General features: G+C 43.4%; 1 protein-coding gene across 10 annotated transcripts in view; it reads left to right on the top strand.

Annotated features, from left to right (window-relative positions):
- Nucleotides 1-24,448, top strand: part of NTM (neurotrimin) — a 918,697-nt gene that overhangs the window by 502,603 nt on the left and 391,646 nt on the right. For 6 of the 10 annotated variants that reach the window (XM_032868947.1, XM_032868956.1, XM_032868957.1 and 3 more), the window contains one exon: nt 21,201-21,285. In XM_032868947.1, coding sequence (XP_032724838.1) covers nt 21,201-21,285 — 85 coding nt within the window. Of the gene's footprint in view, nt 1-19,521; nt 19,627-20,212; nt 21,286-24,448 lie in introns of those variants that run through there. The other 4 variants (XM_032868949.1, XM_032868950.1, XM_032868953.1 and 1 more) reach the window with 3 other exon arrangements.

Raw genomic sequence — 24,448 nt, forward strand, 5'->3', positions numbered from 1 at the left:
AAGCCAGGATGCACTGTTTGATTTATATTAGCAATTTTCAATCATTTTTTATTAGTGTTTGATTTTCTGTTCATATTTTTTAATGCATTAAAGCATAACAATCTGAATAACTTTCATCTCTGGTCAGCTGATTAAAGACATCACCACCCAATTGCTTATTAAGAATCTTGAATGAGCTCCTCATGAAAACCCCTTTGGATGGTAACAGACGTGTGCTAAATGAAACGGTTAATTCTAAAATAAAGTGCCTTGAGGATTCAGTATCAGTTGTCTATGTCTCTGGGTGGTCCCCCTTTGGAGATGGGATGGAAGATCTCAGGGAGTTTTCAAAATGGTTCATTCAGCCTTTCATTCTGGCCTCATTCCAGGCAAGTACTTTGAGAAGACAAGGGTGCAAATGAATTCCATTTCTAATTTGCCTGGCTGTGTGAACTTGTCTCAAATGTGTAAGCTCTCCACACCTCTGTTTCCTCATCTATAAAATGAGAATATTGATCGAGATAATTTCTATGGGCCCTTTCAGGTCTAAAGCAAATTGATCTAATGAAAAACAAACACCATCCTAACAGTGGGTTTATTTATCTTTTGTGGAGGAAGATGCCATGTGTTTATATCCAACTATGACACAAGGTGATATGTTTTACATGGTAGAGAAGATACAAAACAACATAAGAATTCAGAAGTAGAAGATCACTTCTCATTGGAATAAGCAGAGGATTCCATGGAAGAGGTGATGTCTGAGCTGTGCCCTGGGGGGTGAGCATTTCGATGACAGACTGGGTGTCTGACATGCCTTGAAATGGTAACATTGCACTCCTGGGAAAGAAGGAAAGGTAATCTGAAAGGTACGATGTCTGGAATTACAATGTAAAAGGCCCTCTCAAGGAGGAGAGTATTTCAGGGGGCCACATACTGCCACATAACCAGAGGCTAACCGTCACATGCTGAGGAAATCCTGACGTGGATATCAGGTCTCTGGTCCCCCCGATGGGCCCTGCCGGGTCTGTCAATGGCCATCTGGGAAACCTCCCCACTGTGTTCTTCATGGTAGGAACTGGATTCATGTTCCCCAAGTCTGTGGTATCTATAAATCTTGCTTATTGTTCTGTGGACAATAAATGCTGCTTTTCCAGAAACTCAGAGGTGTCACCCTGGAGATGAATGACAGGCCTCTCACATTTCTCAGATATTTGGACTGTCTTCCTTTGCTTTCTCTGCATCACATGCTTTCACTGGGCCTTCTTCTTAACAACAGTTCTGGTTCTTGTACCATCTGCTCCTGAGTTGTAGCCTTCCACTTCTCCTTCATAAATTATCTCCGTTATTCTGTCTGGTGCTCCTCATGCTCCCCATGAACCCTGACACAGGAAGTGTTCCTCAAGGGAGGAAGATAGATTCTTGAAGTTGTTAAACTGCAGTGAAGTAAAATGAGTCTTGAATTTTCAGTTAGAACACTGAATGTAAGACCTAGATCTTCCCCATTACACCATGGTCACCTTGTGTTACAAATATGATCCTTTGTTTACTCATCTGTCAAATGGGCACAATGGTTCTTCCAGACAGGGTATTTAGGAGAAAATCAAATTACATGACAAATACAACTTATTTTGCCAATAATTTAACTGTACAGAGAGAAATAGTCTTTATCATTTTAAAAAGAGTTAAAAAGAGCCATTCCATAAAGAAAGTTAACATATGTGATTTAAAATTATGTGTACATGATGGGGTACCCGGGAGGCTCAATTGGTTAAGCGTCTGACACTTGATTTCGGCTCAGGTCATGATCTCAGGGTTTTTAGTAAGCTTGAGATTCTCTCTTCCCCTACCCCTCTACCCCTCCCCTCCGCCACTGTCTCTAAATAAATAAAGAAATAAAATCTTAAAAGAAATTATGTGTATATATCACATTCCTTCTCTCAAGCAGAGTATAATTTCCTTTACAGTCTGGGAATGCTGACCAGTTTCTAACTGAAGTCCGTATATGGTGCTTCTTCACTTATTTTCCTCCATGCCTTTTCTACTGGATATGGAATTCCTCCAATGCTTCTGCTGGGCATTTGGCAGCATAGCTGTCTCAAAGGGTGACCATGTCCTGTCCTCTGGGCAAGCGCACTTTGGTGATGGAGGCAATTGAAGGGTCCTGTTTGGCAATTGACAGGGTAGTTTGCCCTCCACTCAAGGAGGAGATCACACTGTGGACAGGACCCATGGAGAGTGCTTTGCCCTTTCCCTGGACTGTCAGTTGCAGTCAGGCCAGCCCACTCCTCCAAGAAGCAAGAGTATCTTTCTCCTGAAGACTGCAACTTCTCACTGCAGGTGGCCCACAGCAGGGGCACCAGGCTGCCTCAGTCCACCAGGTCAGTGCATCTGTCTCCAGACAGGAAACCTTTCTCCAGCCCGCCTGCTGTTCATTCCCTGAGAACCATCTCTCACATCCTTTCTCTCCCCCAAGGCAGAGCTCCAGTGTCATTTTTGGAGCTTAGAAGTCACTTTGAACCTTTGAGTTCTATGATAGAAGATTCCTCCTTGTCTGAAAGGATACAGGAAGGCAGAAAAAGCCAAGAACATGAGAGAAGGACAACATATTTGTCCAAAATTGAGGATAGGGACAGTATGATGTTGGCTATTTGTAGGAATTTATAGTGGGGTTAAGGTTTTAAAAACCTTTAAAAACCCCCTTCAGGGGCTTGATTGTTCAGGTGAAGGCCCTTTGAAATCACATCACTGCTGGTCTAAAATACATTTGAAAGTGTGAATGCTGGAGGAGGAAAGGGGGAGCCAGAAGCCTACTTGTGCAAATATAGGGACATAAATGACTCAGTTTCCTTTTCCGTGAAGAAGATAATGATGCTGAGTTGCTTTGCTGGCAGATCAGCTAATGGGTGGGTGTTGTGTTAATTAACGGCATAAGGAATTGCAAAAGCATAAAAACTTAAGAAGAATCCTGGCATGCTATGATTTTGAGTGCATTAACCAGCCTGTGTATGCCAGTGTTTATAAAAGTGAGGGCATCAGAGAAAACCGGCAGCAGAAAGCAGAAGGCACATGCACAAAGAGCAAAAGCAGCTCAGGGCTGAGTAAAGGAATCTGAAGTTGAGTGCCATAGTCCTAAAGTTGACAGATTTTTCCCAGTCAAATGGAAGTGTAATACTTTGGATGTTTTTGGGGGCAAATAACTGAATCTTTATTAATGGAGGCTTAGAAAATTAGGACATAGAAGAAGCCTGGCGGTATGGTATCCAAACACTCAGCAACAGTCCTGCAATCCAGAGCCTCACAGTTAGTCTTCATCATGATTGAGATGCTGGATCTTGGTGACTGCCTTTGTCCACCCTGTGCACCATCAGCTGATTGTGGTCAAAGACAGGTTCATGCGGGTCTGAAAGAATGCACCTCCTTCTTCTTGGTGAGAGGATATCCAGCCCATCTACTGTGTAGAGTAATCATCCATGGTTGCAAATTGAGAGACAGGAAAGTGAATATCTGGCATTTTTAGCCTCTGTCATGGGAAGCAGACTCTGCCAGAAGAAAAGAAAGGAAGGGAGAATAAAATAATTTTATACAGATGTCAGCACCTAGCATCTTTGTAAACAATCGACTTGTAGATAAAATTCTCGGATTTGTCAGAAACTCTTCACTCTGCAAACACTGGAGACAATTGCGCAGCTTCTCTCCAATGGCCAAAGATATGCTTGCCTAATTCCTTTGTCCGCAGTCCCTGCCCCAGTGTGTGGTCAGGCTGCAAAGCTTTGGCTTTGTAGTGCTTCCTCCCACAAGTGGGTCATCCCCAACAGCAGGCCCTCCAGGATATGCACGTGGTGCTTGCCTTGTAGATTGGATTCCTCTATTGTGGCCCTGGTGTGCATCACAGAGTATGTGAAAGAGAGCTTGGGCACAGCCAGCAGCTTTGCATTCCTATGAGGTTTACTTGCTTTGTAAAACCGGACATGGTAAAATATGTATATGGCAGTCCTACAAACCATTACTGAGCTCCTGTTTGGCCCTGAAAGGAATGCGGGCCGTTCTATGGAAAGAAACAGGCAGAAGGCCTGGTGGGAAATTAGTCAGATGTCCAGCAACACTGCCTAACCCACAGGCTTCCATCTGCTTGCACCCTTCCCTTCCAAACCAAGCACCACTCGTGCCTATTCAGTAAACCCACTGGCCATTCCCTCACTCTTCTCAAATTGCAAACCAGCTACCGCAGCAGCAAAGGTTTCTTCCCTATTAGACCAGAGCAGCATATGAAAGTTGTTCCTTCTTCCCCCTCTTTCCTGATGAATTTTTCATCATTAAAGGGAAAATGTCATTTTGGTGACAGATATTAGTATGATTGGTGTCAGGAATGAATCTTCCTTTCTCTGTCAGCCTTGCTTCACACCATCCTAAAACAATGTTCTGTTAAAAGGCCACTTCCATTTCCAGCTCAAGCAGCGTGCGAGAAGGGCAGGCTTCGCCTGTGATGGATGGGTTCAGTCAAGGCTGGAGCGGTACCAGGGAGCGCAGCTGGAACCTGACCCTTCCACCACCAGGCGAGCCAGAGGAGGTTTCTGGGAAACCCGTGTCTTATTTCTGGCTAAATTCTGTTGGGAGCATAGTCTTAAAAAGGGGGAAACCTGCAGCTCTATTTGGTAACAAGGCTTTGAGAGATAGATTTGCCATCATCGGTGGCATACAGAGTGATACAAATCTGAACATTTACATTGGAGAGCTGACCTAGAAATGGAAATTTTTGTTTTCTTTCAGCAGAAATGTAGGCCAGTCTCTCTAGATGTTTTTCTAGGTGCAGTTCTTAGCCCTGAATGAGCTGGAGGTAATAATATGTTCCCCTCTGCATCATGTCTCATTCGATGCTCTGCATAAAATCACCTTTCAGAACTCACTTAGAGCTCAATTTGCTCATGCGTAAAATAAAGATAATAGTACCTAGTCTATCTCTCTCAATTACTGAGAGGCCAGTTCAATCTAATGAACTAATATTCTGGGCCACACACGTTGCCAAGCCTTGGGCTGGTATGAAATGAACAAGAAATGATACCTGCCTTCAGGGAGCTTAGATGAGTTCAGACAAATATACAAAAATTTATGTTATATATATCTATATTATATTATATACATATAATATAATATAATATAAGTCCTGAAAAAAGCTTTGATTTTTACCTAAAGGGGGAGAAGGGCAGGGGGAATATCAGTAAAAGCAACTTTTTTCATGAAGGAAATTAAATTCTAACTGGTCCTTGAAGTCCCAGTGGGATTTAGAAAGCTGTGGATGGAAGGAATGGGAATTCTGACAGAGCCAAATAGTCAAGTGTCTGAGATACAGAGAGAAACTGAAGAATCAAGGGATGATGGATGAGGGTAGAGGTGGGGCTGCAACAGGGACTAAGCCTAGAAAGTTGGCTTGGGATACTTCTAGGGGTCTTGATTGCCAAACTTGGGAACTTGAGCTTTATGTCATAGGAAGGAAACACTTAACAAACATTACTGAGCTATGCTTTGGAAAGATAGAGCTCACTTCTGTGTATGGGATTGTTTATATCAGGAGCTGTCTACTTTTCCTGACCCAAATCTTAATTTTAAAATATTTTGTCACATCCCTATTCCTATGCAAAGTTAAGTTCATGGATAAAATCAGCTACTTATACACTTTCTTTTAAAAAATGGCTTGTATAATGGATCTACAAGAGAAATAAGTGGAAAGTGATTGATAATCAAATAAGCATAAAATACATCTTTAGGACTCTGCAGTACCACAGGATGTGAGGAAATGTGGATGCCTGTGTTCCGGTATAGACTCTCTATGAATGTGATGGCTACAGTAGAGAAAAGACGGGGTAGTACTGTTAACTCAAATCCTGTGAGAAGAGATGCTTCTGGTCATAAGATTTTTTAAACTGGTGATTGGTCACACTAATGAACAAATCAAAGCACTCTCTTCTCTGAGCTTGCAGGTAGTTTCATTCCTGGAGGATTAGGGAGCATTACAACTTTGCAAAAATGTCCTGTTTATATAGCAAATGGAGTACATCCTAGGCTTAGATTTAAAAAAAAGAAAGAGATTTGGCTCACCTCAGTGCCTCCACACCTGTGACTGAATATCCTGTGCATCACTGAGTGTCCAGCCTCCCAGGCCCCCATGCACTAAGTGGCAGCAGTGTCCCTATAATTATGGTGACAGCCAATCTCCTCTCCCCCCAACCATTTTGCCACCCCCAAGGAGTCTACCCTGCTCCTGTGAGAAAGCATCAGGTAGAAGCAGGGTTGCGGGCAGAAAGATGAGTTAAGATTTAATTAAAATAGTAGAGGAAAGAAATGAGGGTAGTCTTAGTAGTTAGTGGAGTCCAGAAAGGGGGGCGGGGGGAATGCAGGAGATGTGCGCATACAGGTGAGATGAGGGATGTAAATGTCCTCGGTAAAGTTTAAAGCGCTATGCAAATATTGTTGCTCTTAGAGCTAAATGTCATTACATTCACTTCACAGAAAGGAAATCTGAAGCACTAAAATGGTGCAGTGACTTTTCCAAAGACATAGAACAGGTCAGGAATTGCATTAGACACCAAATGCCTCAGACCTACATTTTCACTATAATTACGCATGCAAAGGAGCTTCCACTCAGCGTGGAGAATTATAAGCAGAGAACTGGAGCAGAGCAAATACAAAGATGGAAACAACTTGCGGAAATAGACAAATTCCAAGGGCTCTTTTTAGCACCTCCTTATTTCATGGAGTACCTGGAAAACTAGGAGATTCCAAACAACAATCAAAATTCTACCTTCCAACCACTTCCATGTTTGCTTATGCCCTAAATATTCATTAGTAACACTTAAGACAGAAAAAGAGATAATTACAAGGAGAGTTTTTTTTTCCAAGATATTAAAGGTTAACAGGATTCTTGGCATATGTGTCCTGTCAATTTCCATGTAATTATGCTCAATTCCCAGAATTCAGAGTCAAAGTCCCTGTGCCTGTTAATGCTTAAAGATGGTATCCTTGGAAAATAATTTATAAGATCGTTTCTCAAATTTTTCAGGTTCAAACCAAGCACTTTGGCTAATAGTCTGATTATTATTAATGTTATTCTTGCATGAAGTGTGCTAGAAGGTCATAAGTTGGTCGTAGGGATTAGAGTAGATTTTTATGAGTGTAGTGAGTTAGTTTTCCCAAGAGCAAAAGGAGTGCACTGAAAATATTTATAAAACCTGATTTATAAGCTTCTCTTATTTTGGCCTGATAAATAACAAGAACATGGAAAGGGCAACTCAGTTCCTTGAAACCCTACTGTCCCTTGGAGAAAAGGAAGGGGTCTGGTAGAGGTGTCTGTGCAGCAGAAGGAACAATTAAATGGCCGCATGGAAAAATATTGAGACTTCAAAGTCTAGATGTTTTTACATGTTTATTCATTCAATCACCCATCTTACATTGATTTATTATTGCCTATATTTTACCTTGTTCTGTGCTGAGATAGAGTGATTATGAATAAGACACTGTCTACTTTTCTGTTCTCTTATAATCTTGCACTTTTCCTTTGTAATATGTACTCCACTTGTCATCCATTGATTATCTGTACTATTATTTCTAATGTTCATCTTTGCAGCAGACTGAAGCCTTGGGGGCTAGCCTAAGAGCCTCACAGGCTCTGTTGTATCACACCACCTACTTTGCAAGGATCCATGGCGTAAATGTAAGAAGGCTGCTTGCACCCCAGCTGGTCAATCGGAAACAACTTTCCAACAAACTTATTTGAATCTTGATTTAGGGGAAACTATTCTAGAGCCCTTCTGGCCTTGGGCTTCCCATATCTCTGGAGCACTAGAGCCCCATGCATATTTTGCAGCTGTGTCCAGGAAATGAAAGTGACTAACAGAGTTCCCCAAATGAAGTTGTAGAGAAGCAAATCACAGGGAGCATAAGCTGGGCACATAGCCTTCAACATCTATTGTTTTGGACTATGGTTGTCACAGTAATCGTCCACTATAGTGAAAAATGAAGAGTTGTATGTAAAACAGATTGCTCCTCATCATATCCTGGAAGGTAGCTCACTTAGGGAAACAATGAAGTGGAGAGAAAAGGTCATGGGACCCAGAGTTTAAAGACGTATTGTCACCCAGTTCTGGTTGTGGGAAGTCAAGCCTTCAGAAGGAGGGAGTCAAGGAAGCCAAGATGCCTGGAGTACATCTGGAAACAATGTTCAAGGAAAGAGTGAGTGCGGGTAGAGCAGGTGTCCTAAGACCAAGACATTGTTAAGAATATAAGTCAGGAGTCTGACATGAAGGGAATAACCATCGGAGAGAAGGATAAGAACAGAAGGCAATCTGATGAGCTTTTCCCCTGCTCAGGGTTCACTTTGCACACAAACCACACACACACTTTCTTGCAGCATTTTAAATATCCTCACACTGAGTAGACACAGATATGCTAGAAATGGTATGTAAAGTGTGCAGGGGGAAAGGACAAGCATAATCCCATTGTCTCTAATGCTGTGGACAATAGAATTACTGAGTAGAAAGGAACATGACATTAGAAAAGTCACATAGGTCACATCAATTCAGATGTCCTAGTTACCTGTTTTCGACATTGGCAGTTTTGCATGGGAATCCTACTTCAAAGGTTAGAGATATACATCAGACACCCCTAACCTAATAAACCAGTATACGTCTGTCACCCATTAATTTATCCCAGCCTTCCCTTATCCTATTTTGATACTATTTCTGCCTGTATAACCTTTTATACAGACATGCTTTTCTTTATCCTTGAACTTCCATCTTTCAATTTCTGAGGGTGCTTTGGATTTTTTAATTTCTAGCTAGAGTTTGGTCATTAAGTCATGTCCACCCTATCTTTATAGTTCATGAATACCAAATGCCAGAAAATCTTTTTAACTTTGGAATTTTTCCCAGCTATACTATTCACTTAATTTCACCAAATACTTGTCACTATTAAGTGCCAAGTATTGTGTTGGGCCTCAGGAATATAACAGAGGAAAAGACAGAGTTTAACTGATTCAAAGGATTGTGAATACCACAACTCCTGATGCAATGAGCTTTTACCCTCTTCCAACGTAACAGTTACAGTCAGGTATTTAGGAGGAAGTTAAAACTTATAAGGATGAATAGAACTTAGCCAGGAAAATGCAGGGGCAGTATCCTAGGCAGGAATTCATCATGGGCAAAAGCCCAGAGTTGACAAGGAGGGACTTGTGCTAGATCAAAATAAGACCAGATTAAAATAAAGACTGAGGTGGCTCGATAAAGGAAGATGTGACAGGAGAAAAAGGGGAAAACAGAAGGCACATCAGGAGGTTCTCGTGGGGCTTTGGGTCACCTGGGTGGCTCAGTCGGTTAAGCTTCTGATTCTTAATTTCAGCTCAGGTCATGATCTCAGGGTCATGGGATCCAGCCCTGTGTTGGCCTCTGTGCTTAGTGCAGAGTCTGCTTGCCCATCCCCCTCCACTCCTCCTCCCACTTCTGCTCTCTCTCAAATAAATAAATAAATAAATAAAATCTTTAAAAAATTAAAAAAAGATGTGGGGCTCTATTTAAATTAGTGCATGAAGCCACGAAAGATTGAATCAGCAGACTGACATGGTCATATTTTCAGGAATACTTTATTTTCCATTTTTAGCTTGAAATAGATCTAACAAGAACAACTGACAGAAATCCATGTAAGAGAGAGGCTCACCATTCTGGAGAAGACAATAAGGAGGGATGATGGCTTAGGCCAGGGGTGGGCAGCTGAGGCTGAGCGAGGTGGCCAGATATGAAAGATATTTCGAAGAAGAAGCCAGGAGAGGGAGAAGGATTGATTGGATTATGTGAGAGTGGGCAGCTGGGAGGAGAAGATATTGAAAGTGACTCCTAGTGTCTGACTTCAGAAACCAGGTGCATGAGGTTCTTCTGTTATTTGTGAGCTATAATAATAACTACTAGAAGTGATATTGAAGAATGTATACACAGTAATTTTGAATAAATGTAGCATCTCTTTCTTTGTTTCTATTTTTCCCAATATGCTTTTAATAGGTTTCATAAAATGTGTGACTCACCATTTTTTTTCTTTTTCTTTTTCTTTTCTTTCTTTTTTTTTTTTAATGCTCTGATATCTGCAGGCAGTATTCAACAGTATCATACTCCAAAATGTGTTGTAAGACTCGTAGTTTGGGAGTCACTGGCCGTGACTATTTCCAACGAGTTTTTTCTGGGTTGTAAAAGAAGAACTACTAGCCCCCATTTGTACTGAATGCCAGGGTTTTCAATGGGTACTTTACAAATACCATCTCATTTAACCCTCATAACAAGTATATGAGTAGGAGATGTTTACATTTAATAGAGGAGATAATTGAAGCTCTGAGAGGTAAGAAAATCATCCAGGGTGAACCTCATAATTCAAAGAGCTCAGCCTTCAAGCCAAAGCTGTTTACCTCAACATCCATGTTCTGTTCACTCCTGATGGCTGTTTCTAATTCCACTTCCCAGAGTCCAGCATCTTAGAAGCACACTTTATGTTTATTTATTTATTTCTGTGTTTGTTTGTTTGTTTGTTTATAAAGGGTGGAACAGAAGGACAAAGGGAGAGAGAGAGAGAATCTCAAGCAGGCTCCAAGTCTAGCTCGGAGCCTGTTGTGGGGGCTCTAGTTCACAACCCCGAGATTATGACCTGAGCTGAAATCAAGAGTTGGTTTTTAACCACTGAGCCACCCACGTGTCCCTTAGAAGCATACTTTAGATGTTTTCTCCTAAAATATGTTTTATTGCATTTGTCTACTTCTCTGCACACTTACATAGCTTTGTGGATTGTTTGCAGCTCATCCATGTCAACTGCAGATTTAATCACGTAAGGGAACTTAATATCTTTTGCAAACTTGGTTGAGTTATCTATGAATTCCCTTTGACGTTATTGATAAAAATATTACATTTCATTGGTCCCAGCAATGATTGTGTGGGGAATCTGGAAATAAAACATCTCCATTTAGAAACATGTCAATCTATTCTTGATTTGTGCTTTAGCTTTAAGCTAATCTTCCACCTTTGAAAAAGAAGATTGTCTCCTTATTATGCATTTGTTTTTAACGCATCTTTGATCTTGACACCTTGTCAAAACTGTTGTGAAAACTTAGGTAAATTATTTTCACGTGTTATCCCTTATTCACATGTACACTCAAAACATTTGTCTGTTCTTTTTCACCCAAGTTCAGTGCTACCTGTGAACCAGGTAAGTCCACTCTTCCAAACCACTCACAAGTGGCTCTGTTTCCCTAACTACAGCACCCCTTAAGAGTTTTTTGGCAAACCAGAGGAAGGTGTACAAAAGGTTTAGGGAAAACATTTCCTTCCAGGAGGGAAAGACTGCGTCTACTCTCAGGTTAGGAGGAATGAAATGTTCTCACTTCAGCCTTCATTGCTTCACTGTGAAAGTTCCCAAACTCCTAATGGTAATGCATAAAGATGGGCAGATAAAGTAAAAGTCAGGATGATGAAAAAGCCTATAGAAATGTGTTCAATTATCTCTTGAATCTCTAAGACTTAATAAAATAAAGAATAAAGATGCTTTGGATGTGGAGGATTTTTTTTTAACTGAAGACACTATACAGATGACATGGTGTCTTTAGATTAACTTGATAGTGGCTGATGTAAAGAAGGAAAAATGAAGTGGGATGGTTTGTGTATTAGCTGAGTTAGATACCAAAAGAAGAATATCTTCCACAGTCAGTGCAAATGCAAGCCTCCCTCAAGTAAAGCATTTATTCCTCTTAAAAATATGTAGGATGGGAGCACCTGGGTGGCTCAGTTGCTAAATATTTGCCTTTGACTCAGGTCATGACTCTGGGTCCTGAGAATGAGCCCAGCATCAGGCTCCCTGCTCAGCGGGAAGCCTGCTTATCCCTCTCCCATTCTCCCTGCTTGGGCTATCTCTTTCTCTGTCAAATAAATAGAATAAAATCTTTAAAAAAAAATGTGGGATAGTTTCCAATCCTCCCACCTTTTCCTCATCCATGCCCTTATGTTCCCCTACTTACCCATGTCCCTTTTCTGCTCCATCTCTCTTTCTCCACCACCCCCTCTCCAGGCCCCTGTAAGGCAGTGAGGACTTCACAAATTGAACTCAGGGACTTAAACTTTTAGAAACGTTCGGGTGAATTATTTTAATCTCCATCACGTCCCACTTCTTGAGGAAAGTTAACTCAGCTTGAACACTAACCCATCTGAATAGGTGTTTCTTTTTAATCCACAGGTTGCACTAATAAATGCACTTGCTGAAACCAGCGAGTGAGTGAGTGTGTGGATGTGTGTGTGTGATGTAGCAATGTTGTAAATGTGTTACAGTCAAAGCAAAATAACATCCCAGAAGTTCAGCCAGGACCACATTTATAATAAAAAAATATTGATTGATCTCAAGGATAGCAAAGATCAGTTCTACCCAATTACACTCTCACTGCCCCTTCTAAAGCAGTATGACTCAGGGATTATTTCACAGCTCTTAGTCTTGTGTATACAACAGTTATTATAAAATGGTCTTTGTAACACATAAGATACATGTAACATTTATATGCATCTATTTGCATGTATACATCTATATGTGTGTATGTAGCATTTGCCAAGTATCCTAAATGGTTACCCTAAGAAACTCAGGAGAGACTGAGACAGAAACACAGCAAAATGAATCTCATATATGAAGTCCAAGAGGAAAAAAAAAATTCTAACAGCAAGGAAAGAAAATGAGAGAGAGGAATTAAAAATAAAAAAGAAGAGGAGGGATAGAGATAAAGGGAACACACAATAAGCTCTTAATGCAGAGATGGGGAAAATAACCCCCCCCAAAAGTCAAAAGACACTGGGTATAAAACTTACTAGTTGAGTTGACCTCTAAGACCCTTCCAACCATGATATTCTAAGAGTGTAGTCTTAAAAGGATGGCTTAAATATTCTCTTTTATGGCTGGATGCCTAGCATAGACTATGATCTAGACAGCCATGTCCCAGCTAGGCTTTAGGGGAAGATTCCCAAATGGGCAATTAATTTAGATTTAATAGGACAGTTACTGTAAGTTTAAATAAATGCCAGTTAAATATTAACAACGTATTTATTGAAGATTAACATTGCTGGTTGCATTGTGGGATTTTCTTTTCCTTAAAGAAACCCTTTATGGGAAGACTTTTAATCATCTTGGCTCTGCCATCAGCTTGCCTTAGATACGGGGCAGCTCTTTTTATTACTTTGTTCAAAGCATTCTGAATAGTGAAGTGCATACCTTGGTGAAGGAGAGAGTAGAAGGACATGAGGAGGAGGGCTTTTTCTCCCCAGGAAGGACTGATAAGTGAATATGAAGGATAAAGTGCTTTTGAGGATAGTGTCAAGAAGCATTAAAACTATAGGCTATGAGAGTTGGAAGGGCCCTTGGAAGTCACCTAAACCAAACTCTTCCTTGAGAAGCAAAGCAAAAGCAACTTGAGCCTTCCACATGCAGCCAGCAGGTGGCAGGCAATACCCTGTACCCCCACTATGGAGACCTCATCTTACTCTAGGAGTTAACTTTTAAGAGGGCATTAACCCCTTTAGATGCGTTAGGAGGATAAAATCTTCTCAAAGACCCATGTAGCATGAAGATGCAGGTTCTCTTGGCCACTAAAAATTCAGAAAAAGAAACCAAGAATTCAAAAAAATGCCTGTCTAAAGTGACCTAATGATGGCCCAAGTTGAAACTTGGAACCCATATCCTCCGTTTGCAAAATTATATTTATATAATGTCCCTCCAGTAAAAAGTACAACTGACATTGTATCTTTTTGAGCAAATTTTTGTCTCTTCTGTTGCTGCTCTTGGCTGGCGCAAGCAAGAAGTAAAACCACTAAAGAAAATGCAGAGGAAACGTTAAAGAGAGAAATGAATAAAAAGCAGTTGTTTAGGGAGAAAGGCATTCAGGGGTAGATGCAAGCCAAGTTTCTCTGACAGTAAACTTGGGTTGTTAAGTTCCAAGCTGGGGGCTGGTGAGATTGTCATTCAGAGAAACCTTAACCTGACTCTAGCAGGGCTGCCTCTGGTGAGACCAGAACTGGTGTATGCCTATGCAGGTAGAGGGATGTCTTCATGGACCCCTCATTCCCTTCTACAGAGATAATGAGGCTAATCCTGAAACATGGTTCTGGGAGGTACAATGGCAAGAATTAGGAAAGATGAGGCAAGCACAGGATATTATCAAATGATGAGTCTAAGAGCTAGACCTGAGGAGGCTTTGAGTTCAGCCATCAGGCACACGGGAACAAAGAAGGGCATAAGAGTCCATGGAAGGAGTGGAAGGAGCTGAAGGAAGTCGGAGCAGACTGCTCACTTAATGATGGGACGGAGGTGTCTCGTCTTTTGTTCAGGTTCTTTCACTATGTTTCAGTCATATGTGGGAGCGCGACAGATCAAAGTTCCCAGGCTGCCACAGGAAGAGCAAGCCCGAGCCTGTTTCTCAAGCACAGGCTGTTTCCCACAGCCTCCATCCTGTGTGCTTTTGTAGAACACCGACGCTGAGACACTCTGGTGGGAGCTGGAGGGGCACCCTCTTCCTGTCCTGGTTTGAAGGCTAAGCTACTTCCCTTTTATGACCACATCTCAGCATGAAATGTCTGCTGTCTGTGTGATGAAACCTCTCACGATATGTGTGCTGGTGGTGTTCACAGGCCTGTGCTCAGTGGGCTGCCTCGGGTTCTCTGAAGATCAGGCCCGGTGCTCCTCTGTCCTGGCCAGTCCCAGCACAGTGATGCCTGCATTTTCACCCCCACTGGGTGTGTGACGGGCCTTTGTCAAACTCTTTACATTTACTGTCTTATTTCCTCATCACACCACCACTTTGTGATAGGCACCACGATGACCATTATTTTGCAAATGAAGTTATTTTCCCAAAGTCAAGGTCACACAGCTAGTGATGAAGATGATGAGTGTTTGACTTCTAGTCTGTCTGATTCCAAAGCCCATGGTTCATTCTTCATTGATGAATATGTACTGAAAACATCAGTAAATGAATGAATGCAGAGTGTTGGAAGAGTCAGACGTTTTCAGAGTACGTCAGATGTACCAGTCCTTAGTTTAAATGAGGACAACTTGAGAATATGAAAGGGAGATTCTGTCCATGCTCCTTCTGGTCTTGGGCTGTGTGGCTTCTGTTCTGCCTGCCCACAATGAGATTCCTGCCCATACCACCTGCCTCCTTCATCTCCACACAATCGAGTCCCCGATAAAAAACATTTCTTGTGGGGGACGTTTCCTTATCTTCCAGATTCCATGAGAACCTTCTGTCATACCCATTCTCTCATGTCCTCCTTATCACAACTGGGTCTACTCTTTGGTAAAATTATTTCTTTAATGTCTATCTTCCCTATTAGACCGTGTGCTTTATGAGGGTAAAGCTTAAGTGCACTGCCTAGTCCACAGCTGGGATTGCACGTGCACTAAACACCTGTTTGTTGTACGGGCATTTCTCAATTATGTTTGTAAATCCTTGAGTCTACCTCCTCCCCTCCTAATGTCATTTTAAATGAAGCTTGGGAAACCATGGTCAGTGCCTGGAAATCTGCACAAGCTAATGGGTCAAATGGATTCCAGCTTGCTTCTCTTAGCCAATCAGAATCTTCTCGAGGACTTATAGAGAGCATGGGGTTGAGTTCATTATAAGTTCAAAAATCATGAATGCAAATAAAAATAAGATGACTGTCAAACTTAACAGCTCTAGACTATAAGCAAATCAAAGGCAGGGACTATGCCTTTTGTTTTTGTAGCACTAACTCCAGCAAGATTCCTGCTGCATCGGAAGAGCTCAGAATCTACCTGTCAATGTTTACTGAATGCCCTGAATTCAATTGAATAATTGGATACCCAGAGGTATTCTGAGCAGTAGTAGTCGTTCTTTGGTAGTGCTCTCTCTTGCCCACAGGTGTAGCAGCCAAAGGAGATATTTTATTCGTTAGCTCTGAAACAGTGTCCTTACCCGATACGTGTAGCAGAAAGCTCTACTGGAACAGGAGCCAGGCATCCTGAGTTGTAGATCTGGTTTACCGGTTATGACCTTTATGTCCTTATGGTAATGACCTTTCCCTCCTGGGTTCAATCCCCCACTTTATGAAATAAGTGGGTTATACGAAATATGTTCCAAGGTCCCCTCTGACCAGATCATTCTGTGATTCTTATTATGACCCAAAACCTAGGTAAGGAAAAATTCTGCCCCATGGCAGAATGGGACGCTCCCCTTCGGGCATCTGGCTTTTGCTTTCAAGGTACTTTGATTTTAATCGTTCACTGTGTCCTCCCTTACTTTTCTGTCTACCTACCGATTATTCTTCTGACCATCTCTCCCCTTCATGTACCTCTTAGAAAGTTGCGTGGCTTTCAAAGTCCATAGATAGCCTAACCTTTGCCACTTCTTCCTGCTCTCCTTTTCTATTTTCTCTATTCGTGACCCCTTTTTTCTCCTCGGAGGCTTCTTCCCCTTCTTCAAGTTGCTCTTTTGCTCTATCTGTTGAAATTGTAACATGCTGGACTCTAGCCCAGATGAACAATGATTTTATTTTGATCTTATATTCATATAGGTGGAAAAGAACGGCATGCATTTTTTTCCGAGTCCAGCCCACCCCTGCTCCCCTAGAGGTAGCTCTTTATCCAGATCCACACTACCCTTTCTGATTAAACTTTTCAATGTCTGCTCTGTGCCAAGGCACACGAACTGCCCTGCATTTCTCATCTTCCCGCCTGCGCTCCTATTTGGAATCTCCACCAGGAGAGGGGGGCCTTTAGCCTTTTTAGAGAAGGAGAAGCAGAACTGGCATTTCTTAAGCTAGTGCTCTTCTTGTGGTCTTTTGTGTGTGTGTGTGTGTGTGTGTGTGTGTGTGTGTGTGTGTGTAATATTCATGGCTCTTTAGTAGCTAACCCAGGCTTGCTCGCTGTAGGTAAGAGAGTAAAACAAAAACAACCATGCCACTGGTTTCCCTGTCACTGGGAATTTCTTTTCAGTTCCAACCCTGCTTTAGTGTGTAGATGCTATTGCTGCCAGAAGTCTCTATCTCTGTCTCCTCACCTGCCTGCCAGATCTCCAAGGTCTGAACAGCAAGATCCCCTCCCCCTTTGCAGTCAAAGGATCATTAAAGGAAGTATGATTGTTTTCTTTTGCTTGGGGTGTGTGTGTGTGTGTGTGTGTGTGACAGAGAGAGAGAGAGAGAGAGAGAGAGCTTGAAAGGCATTGTCCTATAGATATTTTTATAACCTGAAGCAATTACAGCTGTCAGCACAGACACAAGATGTGACAACTTGATTTATGTGTACAGTATATGTGTATGCAGGAGGGAAGGGAGGAAGGAGAGGGAGACGGGGGTTGGGGGGAAGAAGGTGGAGGTGGGCTCTTGTTAGGAAACTACTTTCCAGGAGGCAGAAAGGAAGTTGTTTCTCTAAAGAACACAAATAATGAAATTGCTCTGACTGTCATCCCTTTTTCATTAACTTGGATATGCTGGGAAAAATAAAATAAATCCAGCAGTTTTTATGAAGCACGAGACAGGATATAAGATAAGCCACTAAGTGTTGGTTATATTTAGGGATTAGAGCATGGGCAGGGAGGTGACATATGATTTTGATTTTGATCTTCATCTATTCAAACAACTTCATCAAGGAGTTCAAATGAAATGGATTCTGCCTTGTTAACTGCATGGTCCTCTCTGGTCTTTCACCACTTTCTAGACTCCTATTTTTGAATAAAGTTGGTGTCCCTGGACCCAGAGGGCAGGTAGGAGGTTCCAAGTGGTTTTTCTCTCTGCACCCTGAGCCTTACCCGAGCTCTGCTGAGGTTCCTGCCTGATGCTACAGTTCAGCACTCTCCCTTCTCGGCCAGCGACAAAGATGGTTTGACTGTCTTAGATCAATGGCATGCAGACTGGTATAAACTGGATGTCTTAAAGAGCCCCTATGAAGAATTATTTTTCTGCCCAGTCATAATAATGAAGTGGTGGCAGGCAAAGTATATTAATAAAGCATCTTCCACCTTAAATGGATTTCTAAGTATTTTCCTGTAGAGTTAATCATGTATGTAGGTCCTTTGGGAAGGCCAGTTGTTGTCATTATCCACATTCCCAGATGCAAAAAACTAATGCTCATTTGTACCTACGTGGGAATTAGATGCAGGATCCAGGACTAGAATTTATTATAAAAGGAATTATCCCTGCCATTTCCAAAACTGTAGGGAAATGACTCCAAAGTCCAGAAGGAATCTCTCTCCCTTCCCCACCACTGTAATTATTTCCAGCTGAGGTTGTGGGGATGTGTTTACACACAAGGGTTGGTGGGGGAGCATAAGGGACAGGTAAAATATATATATGGATAGTTTAGGTAACTCCTTGGCTTTAGGGAAAGAAGTACCCCAAATTCAGCAGACTGTAAGTCAGCAAACACAATCTTACTCTTTACTTACTACTTCCAAACTTCCATTGTAAAATGGACATAAAATAGGGTCTTGCAAGAATACACTGATGCAGAAATATGTTTTCCTTCTTTGATTTTTTTTTTTAATATAAACAAAACTCTCCTGGTTTCCATAGATGTCATTTTTTGTTTTTGCTTTTGCTTCCCCTCCCCCCCCAATAGTAAAGTCATTTGTTGCAGCCATAAGTTGACAATTGATTTTTTTGGTGTTATATATCAAATAGTCCCCACTGGCCAAAAATAGCAGATGGGTTTCCCTGAGAATTTAATCTCAAGAGAAGTCACCAGAGATGAAGAAAAAAAAAAAAATGACCCTAATGATGGATTAATTGAGATCTTCAATGTAAAGTTTCCCAACTTTTCTGGTTGATCAGTTTCTACTATTAAAAAGGAAAAACACGTTTGCTCAGTATGTCTTTGTCATCCTGTAGTACGGCTCCCACCCTACCTCTATCCCTACCAATCTAAAGTAGTTAGAGGAGAGAGTAGGAGGGTGAGATGCTTGTTTCATCTCTAACACACATGTTATCTACGTATAAGTGGTGGTTATTACCTGCAAGGTGAAAGGACTTCTCTGGCACTAAGACTCTTATAGTTAGAATGATTCAATCTTTTTGGTGTTCGCTGGATGGCTTTGGGAAGAACATTTTTTTCTGTTATTTAACAGCTGTTGAATAAAACCAGCTTCCTTGTTGGATCTGATAGAAAGTAGAGGGAGGAAGAAACAAACTCACCTTTGGTTGCCTCTTCTCTATCCCCTGGGAGAATCTGGGTCAGTGTCAGGGCCTCAGACCTGGAAGTTCTTGAGGAGAGAGTATGCTCATGTTGGCACTGCTCTGTGGGCTGGGCTGCTCTGGGCTTCTCCCCAGCTCAGGGGCCAGGCCTAGGAAGGGAAATGCACATTTGGTCTGAGGAGGACTTAAGGGAAAAATTTAAAATGTACATATGCAGGGACTGACAGGAGCCAGAGTAGAGAAGTGACAGAAACTGAGGCAAATCCAGTTTTTTTCCCTGGGTTTCAAGATTTTGAAAAACACACCTCTTAAGATGAAATCAGCTTTGCAAAACTGTGAAACCCAGGGAACATGGGAGTCCATGGTATAAATAAAGCAAGTAGCTCACACTCATCTGAATGAGCACTTTTGCAGGACTAGCATCTTTTAAGGTCGACAAAACAAGAATAAAAATGTAAGTGAATGTCTGAACTTGACCAAAATTCTGATGCGATTTTGCCAGTTTCACATACTAAGGGGTTTCTGTGAGTTTGCATTTATTTTATATATGGATGATCTCTGTTTAAAATGTTGATGTTGAGTCTCCAGTGTTCTAAAGTAGATTCCATGGGGTGGGGGTGGGGGTGGGGGTGGGGGGTGGAGAGCTGGTGGGGTGGGCATTGACTACTGAATAAAAATTAGGTTATTCTAAAACATCCTTCCAACACTGTAAATTTACTCTAAATGCTAATGGATTTAATCTGATAATTTTAAAGGTGCATGCAAGCATGCTGCAGGGTTTTCCTTTCCTAGTTAATTAGTTTGTGACCCTTATTAAGATGTCTTGGGCTTATTAAGATTGTGTGGTAACTTTGCCTTTCTTCTTAATTTGGAAGTGACAGCTTCTCAAAGGGGGAAATGGTTAAACTCCTCGCCTTGGCTGGTGCACTGCCACGGCGTGGCGCGGCAGGGGTTAAGGTGGGCGCCCGCGCCCGGCGCCCCGCGCCCGCCCGCCGGGATGAGCGCGCAGTCCGCCCGCTTGCTCGCGGCTGGCCCGGGAGAAAGTGGCGGTCAGTGATGGAGCTGCTGCCATGACAACCCCGGCGGTCGGGGCCCGCGCGCGTCGGGGCTGCTCCCGGGAGGAAGGCGGCGCGGAGGCCGGGGGCGGCCGCTGAGCTTGGCGTCCGCGCGGCTCCGGTGCCGGCTGCGCCTCGCCGTCCCCAGCGAGCGACGAAGCGAGCGAAGGCCCGCAGCGGTGCGCTCAGCCGGGCCGTTCCTGCCTCGGTCGCCGCAGCGGCGCCTGGCCCTGCCGAGACCCGCCGGATCGCAGCGGCTGCAGCGCGCATTTCGGCTGGGAGGAAGTTGACCGAGAGGCTGCCGCAGGATCCCTGGATCCGGATCGCGCGAAGCTTGGCGGAGCCGCCTTCTGCGTGCTCTACTTTCCATCTTGGCTATTGTTACGGATTGTTTTTCTGCCGGCGGTCCTTCCTCCGAAACTTACAAAGAAAGTGTTGGATTTCCCCTTGTTTGAACTGAGGAATTGCAGACCACCTCTGGGGAGCCGGATCTGACCCACCCCCTGTCCCCTTATGGTACCAAAGTGCTTACTCCACTCCAAAGTGCCATGTCAGAACTGCTAACGGGAAGAAGGGACTCCTGAGACGTGCCCACTCCTTTGCACCTGCCTTGCGTTTCCCTTTTCTTGGCCATCTTCCCTGGCCGAAGCAGCACCGAGGAAGCCCCCTTCGCTGTCCTCCGTGGAAATTGGTTACCCGAAGCCGGATTTGGGGGAGGAATATTAGACTTAGAGGAGTCTGCGCGCTTTTCTCCTCCCGCGCGTCTCGGTCGCCTCTAGTTCACTGCTGGGTCCCTGAGCTCGCTTCCTCACCCCACCCACTTCCTGTGCTCGCCCGGGGGGGTGTGTGCCGCGCCGCAGCCGGAGTTCTGGGAAGTTGTGGCTGTCGAGGATGGGGGTCTGTGGGTACCTGTTCCTGCCCTGGAAGTGCCTCGTGGTCGTGTCTCTCAGGCTGCTGTTCCTTGTACCCACAGGAGTGCCCGTGCGCAGCGGAGATGCCACCTTCCCCAAAGCTATGGACAACGTGACGGTCCGGCAGGGGGAGAGCGCCACCCTCAGGTAGGGAGCTGTTTTTCTTCTATGAATTGACAATGATGTGTATGGGTTGTTGGGGGAGAGGGGCAGGGGTGCAGGTGTGTGCTCTGGAACAGCTGGCACGGAGGTCGCTGGTTCTTTGGGCTGCAAGATTCATGGATGAGCTGAGTGCTCTGCCCCGGGAACGTGGTGGTGTTAGGGAAACGCTCAGAGGTTGGGGAAATGATCTGTTTCCCCAAAATTGGCCTCGTTGGCTCAGGACTTGGTAAGCGTGAGAGGCGGCTGAGGCAGGGAGTCACCGGGATTGAGGACAGTGGCCTGGTTACTGTGTGTGCCCGAACCTGGTGGCCATGGTGACTGGAGACCTGGCGGGGGCTCAGTGTGAACAGTCATCTTTGAAGTTAATGAGTCCCAAAGGACAAGTGTGGCTTCGTGTGAATGCCTTCACTCTGCCCATGGCATGGGGAGTTGCCAGTGGGCTCCTGTACTCTGGCAGAGCTGCTGTTTTGTCCTGGCATGGACTGTGTCTGAGCTTTTCTGGAGTGCCTTCGTACTATGAGCTGGTGGGTAGAAGGACATGTTTTTTCTTGTCTAAACATGGCTTTCTGAGATTGAAGTCATGGAGATGCATGTGATTTGTCCATGGAAAATATCATTTACTGTGGTTAGCTGTTCTCTCTTGGTGCTGTCCACTGAAGCAGTATGTGCAAAACTCACCTACTGAACAGACAGATTTCAGCATTGAGATGCGTCCTGATTGGCTTCTGGGGTTAAGTCTTGCAGAAACTGAGGAGGAGAAGAATCTTGGCTATGTCTTGTGTAAGACGGGATGAGTCTATGTCCGTGATTACCCTGTCTACTGACATGTTAACTTAATTTCCAGTGTCTATACACTGTGTCACTCGTAAGAGGGTAACAGAGAATTAGTGATTATAATGGGGGATCTTACTCTCTAGAATTTTAGAAAGAGTCAGCATGAGGTAGAAGTTAAGAAGTTTCCTGGGAAGAGTGATTTCTCTGCCTCTCTTTGATTTAATATGCCTTCTTATATAAAGTTTCTCAAACTGGGCCATCGAGCCAACTGCGAGGCAACATGGTAACATTCCTGTCCTTTGCATATGAAGGTTCTTGGAAAGATCATCTTGGTGCTGGTGTCCATTCCTTTGTCCCTGGTGACCCTTCTTCTAAAAGTGCATTGTTTATAGATGGTACCCTCAAGGAAATACCCATAGGACAGAAAATGTTGAGGAGGGGGCCTTGACAGTCAGGCCATTGTCAAAGGAAGTGTGTGATTTAAGGACCCACACAGGGCCTGGAAAACATCCCATCTTCCACTGCTTTTGGGGAGCTAATGTCCATGGCCCCAGTGAATTTCTCATTACTCACTGGCTCAGGAAACCTACCTCTTCCACCAAGTCCTTTTGGGACATATTTGAACAAAGGTTAAATATCTAACTGCCTCCCACCCCAGAATTACTAGATCTGCTTTATAAGGGAATTTCATGGAGCTCTAAAAATGCTGTGATTTCAGGCTACTTGATGAGAGATACAGAAATGAAGCCCTACCACAATGCAGTGATGAATTTAGTGTTCTCTGGTTGTTCCCTTTGTCCCTAACCCTTAGCTGCACGGAGTAGTTCCTAGGAGATAAGAAAGAGTCATTCTCACATGGAGAACATATTAGGAACAGATGGGATGGCATTTTCAAGGAGAAGGTGGAAGGTAGTTATCTCTGTAGAGATTTGGATAAAAGAAACAGTAAAGGGGCCCTAACAGACAATGGTCTCACATCGTATAAACAATGATGGGGGTTGGATGAGCCAGGATTGGGTCTTAGCCCCAGAGGAGAGCCCCCAAGGCTCATGAGAACCTAGACTCCAGAAAGTGGCTGAATTCAGCAGATGATGAGCCAGGGCACGGGCCTTTGTTAGGAACAGCTTCTTGTTAAAATCGCATTATCATGTGCTGGCTGCTTCTCTATCTTTACCTTTCCTTCCAGGGCTTTCTTGCTCAGTCTGGGCTTCCCTGTCCCTGTCCCTTCCAGGCCCTAAGGTCTGCTTACATTTTTCACATCTGCTCTGGTCTTATTTGTGTGTAGATGGAGGAAGTGTAATATGATGGGGCTTCCTCTTTAGACCCAACACTGCCATGGCGTAAAGAGGCCCTCCTAGAACAAATCCTGCCATTCTGTGCCATTCTGTGCCAGTCCCTGGGACCAAATGTCTGACTGACATGCAGAAGGAAGACCATTCCTGTGGATGGAGCCCTACAGAGCAGAGATTAGAGGAGCTAGGGTGTGACTGACACCAACCCACTGGCCATGAGCCTGATGTAGGATGTGAACTGGGCAGCAGGTGTCACAGACGACTTGCACAGAGGATGCTCATGCCTCTGCAGGATGACCTTCATTCTTCTCAGGGTCCATGCACTGGAACAAACGAGGGCCACCATGTTGGGGTGAACTCTCAAGCATAGTTTCTGCACCATGTAATTCTGTGTGCAAAGAAGCAAATAGGAATTTCAGAATGTATTTTGTTTGGACAAAAATTGCTACATTTGCACATAACCTGATTCTAGGTTGTAGTTGTCCAGCAGCTCAGGGCTCTGGGTTTTTTTGTTTTTGTTTTTTGTTTTGTTGCTTTTTTGTGTATTTATGTGGATCTTTTCTTTTTTCTTCCCTCTTTCCCTTCCTCTCTTCCTCCATCCCTTCTTCTTTCCTTTCCTTTCTCTCTCCATCTTTGTTCAGCATGCCACCAAGCTACACAGAATACAACTAGGGAGGCCCCGAACACCTCTCTGCCCTGGAGGGCTGCTCTCTCCACATCACGGTGGCTGACTGAAAGGGCCATGCTTGTAGTTTACTTCTCAACCAGCAGAGGACTTTTTGCTCTGGTTTTGTGTTATTTTGCTTTTGTTCTCACCAGTTTTATTTTTTGAAGTTCTCTTCTAGTCCCCATAGAACGAATGCTTCAGCAGCAGATTCTAATGTGAGGAAACTTTTAAAAATGTTTTATTTCATCCAATTAGCGCTAACGATCCTTGTGGAGGTATTGGGAAACCTTTCATCCAGCTGTGGCATTGACAGCCTGAAAGGAAATCGCAAACAATTTGCAATCTCCCATACTTTCAGGCCTTCTGCTGTAGTCTGTATGCATATATATATATATATATATATATATATATATAT

Source organism: Lontra canadensis, unplaced genomic scaffold, assembly GCF_010015895.1.
Source record: "Lontra canadensis isolate GAN:19392208 unplaced genomic scaffold, GSC_riverotter_1.0 scaffold36, whole genome shotgun sequence".
Taxonomy (NCBI): Eukaryota; Metazoa; Chordata; class Mammalia; order Carnivora; family Mustelidae; genus Lontra; species Lontra canadensis.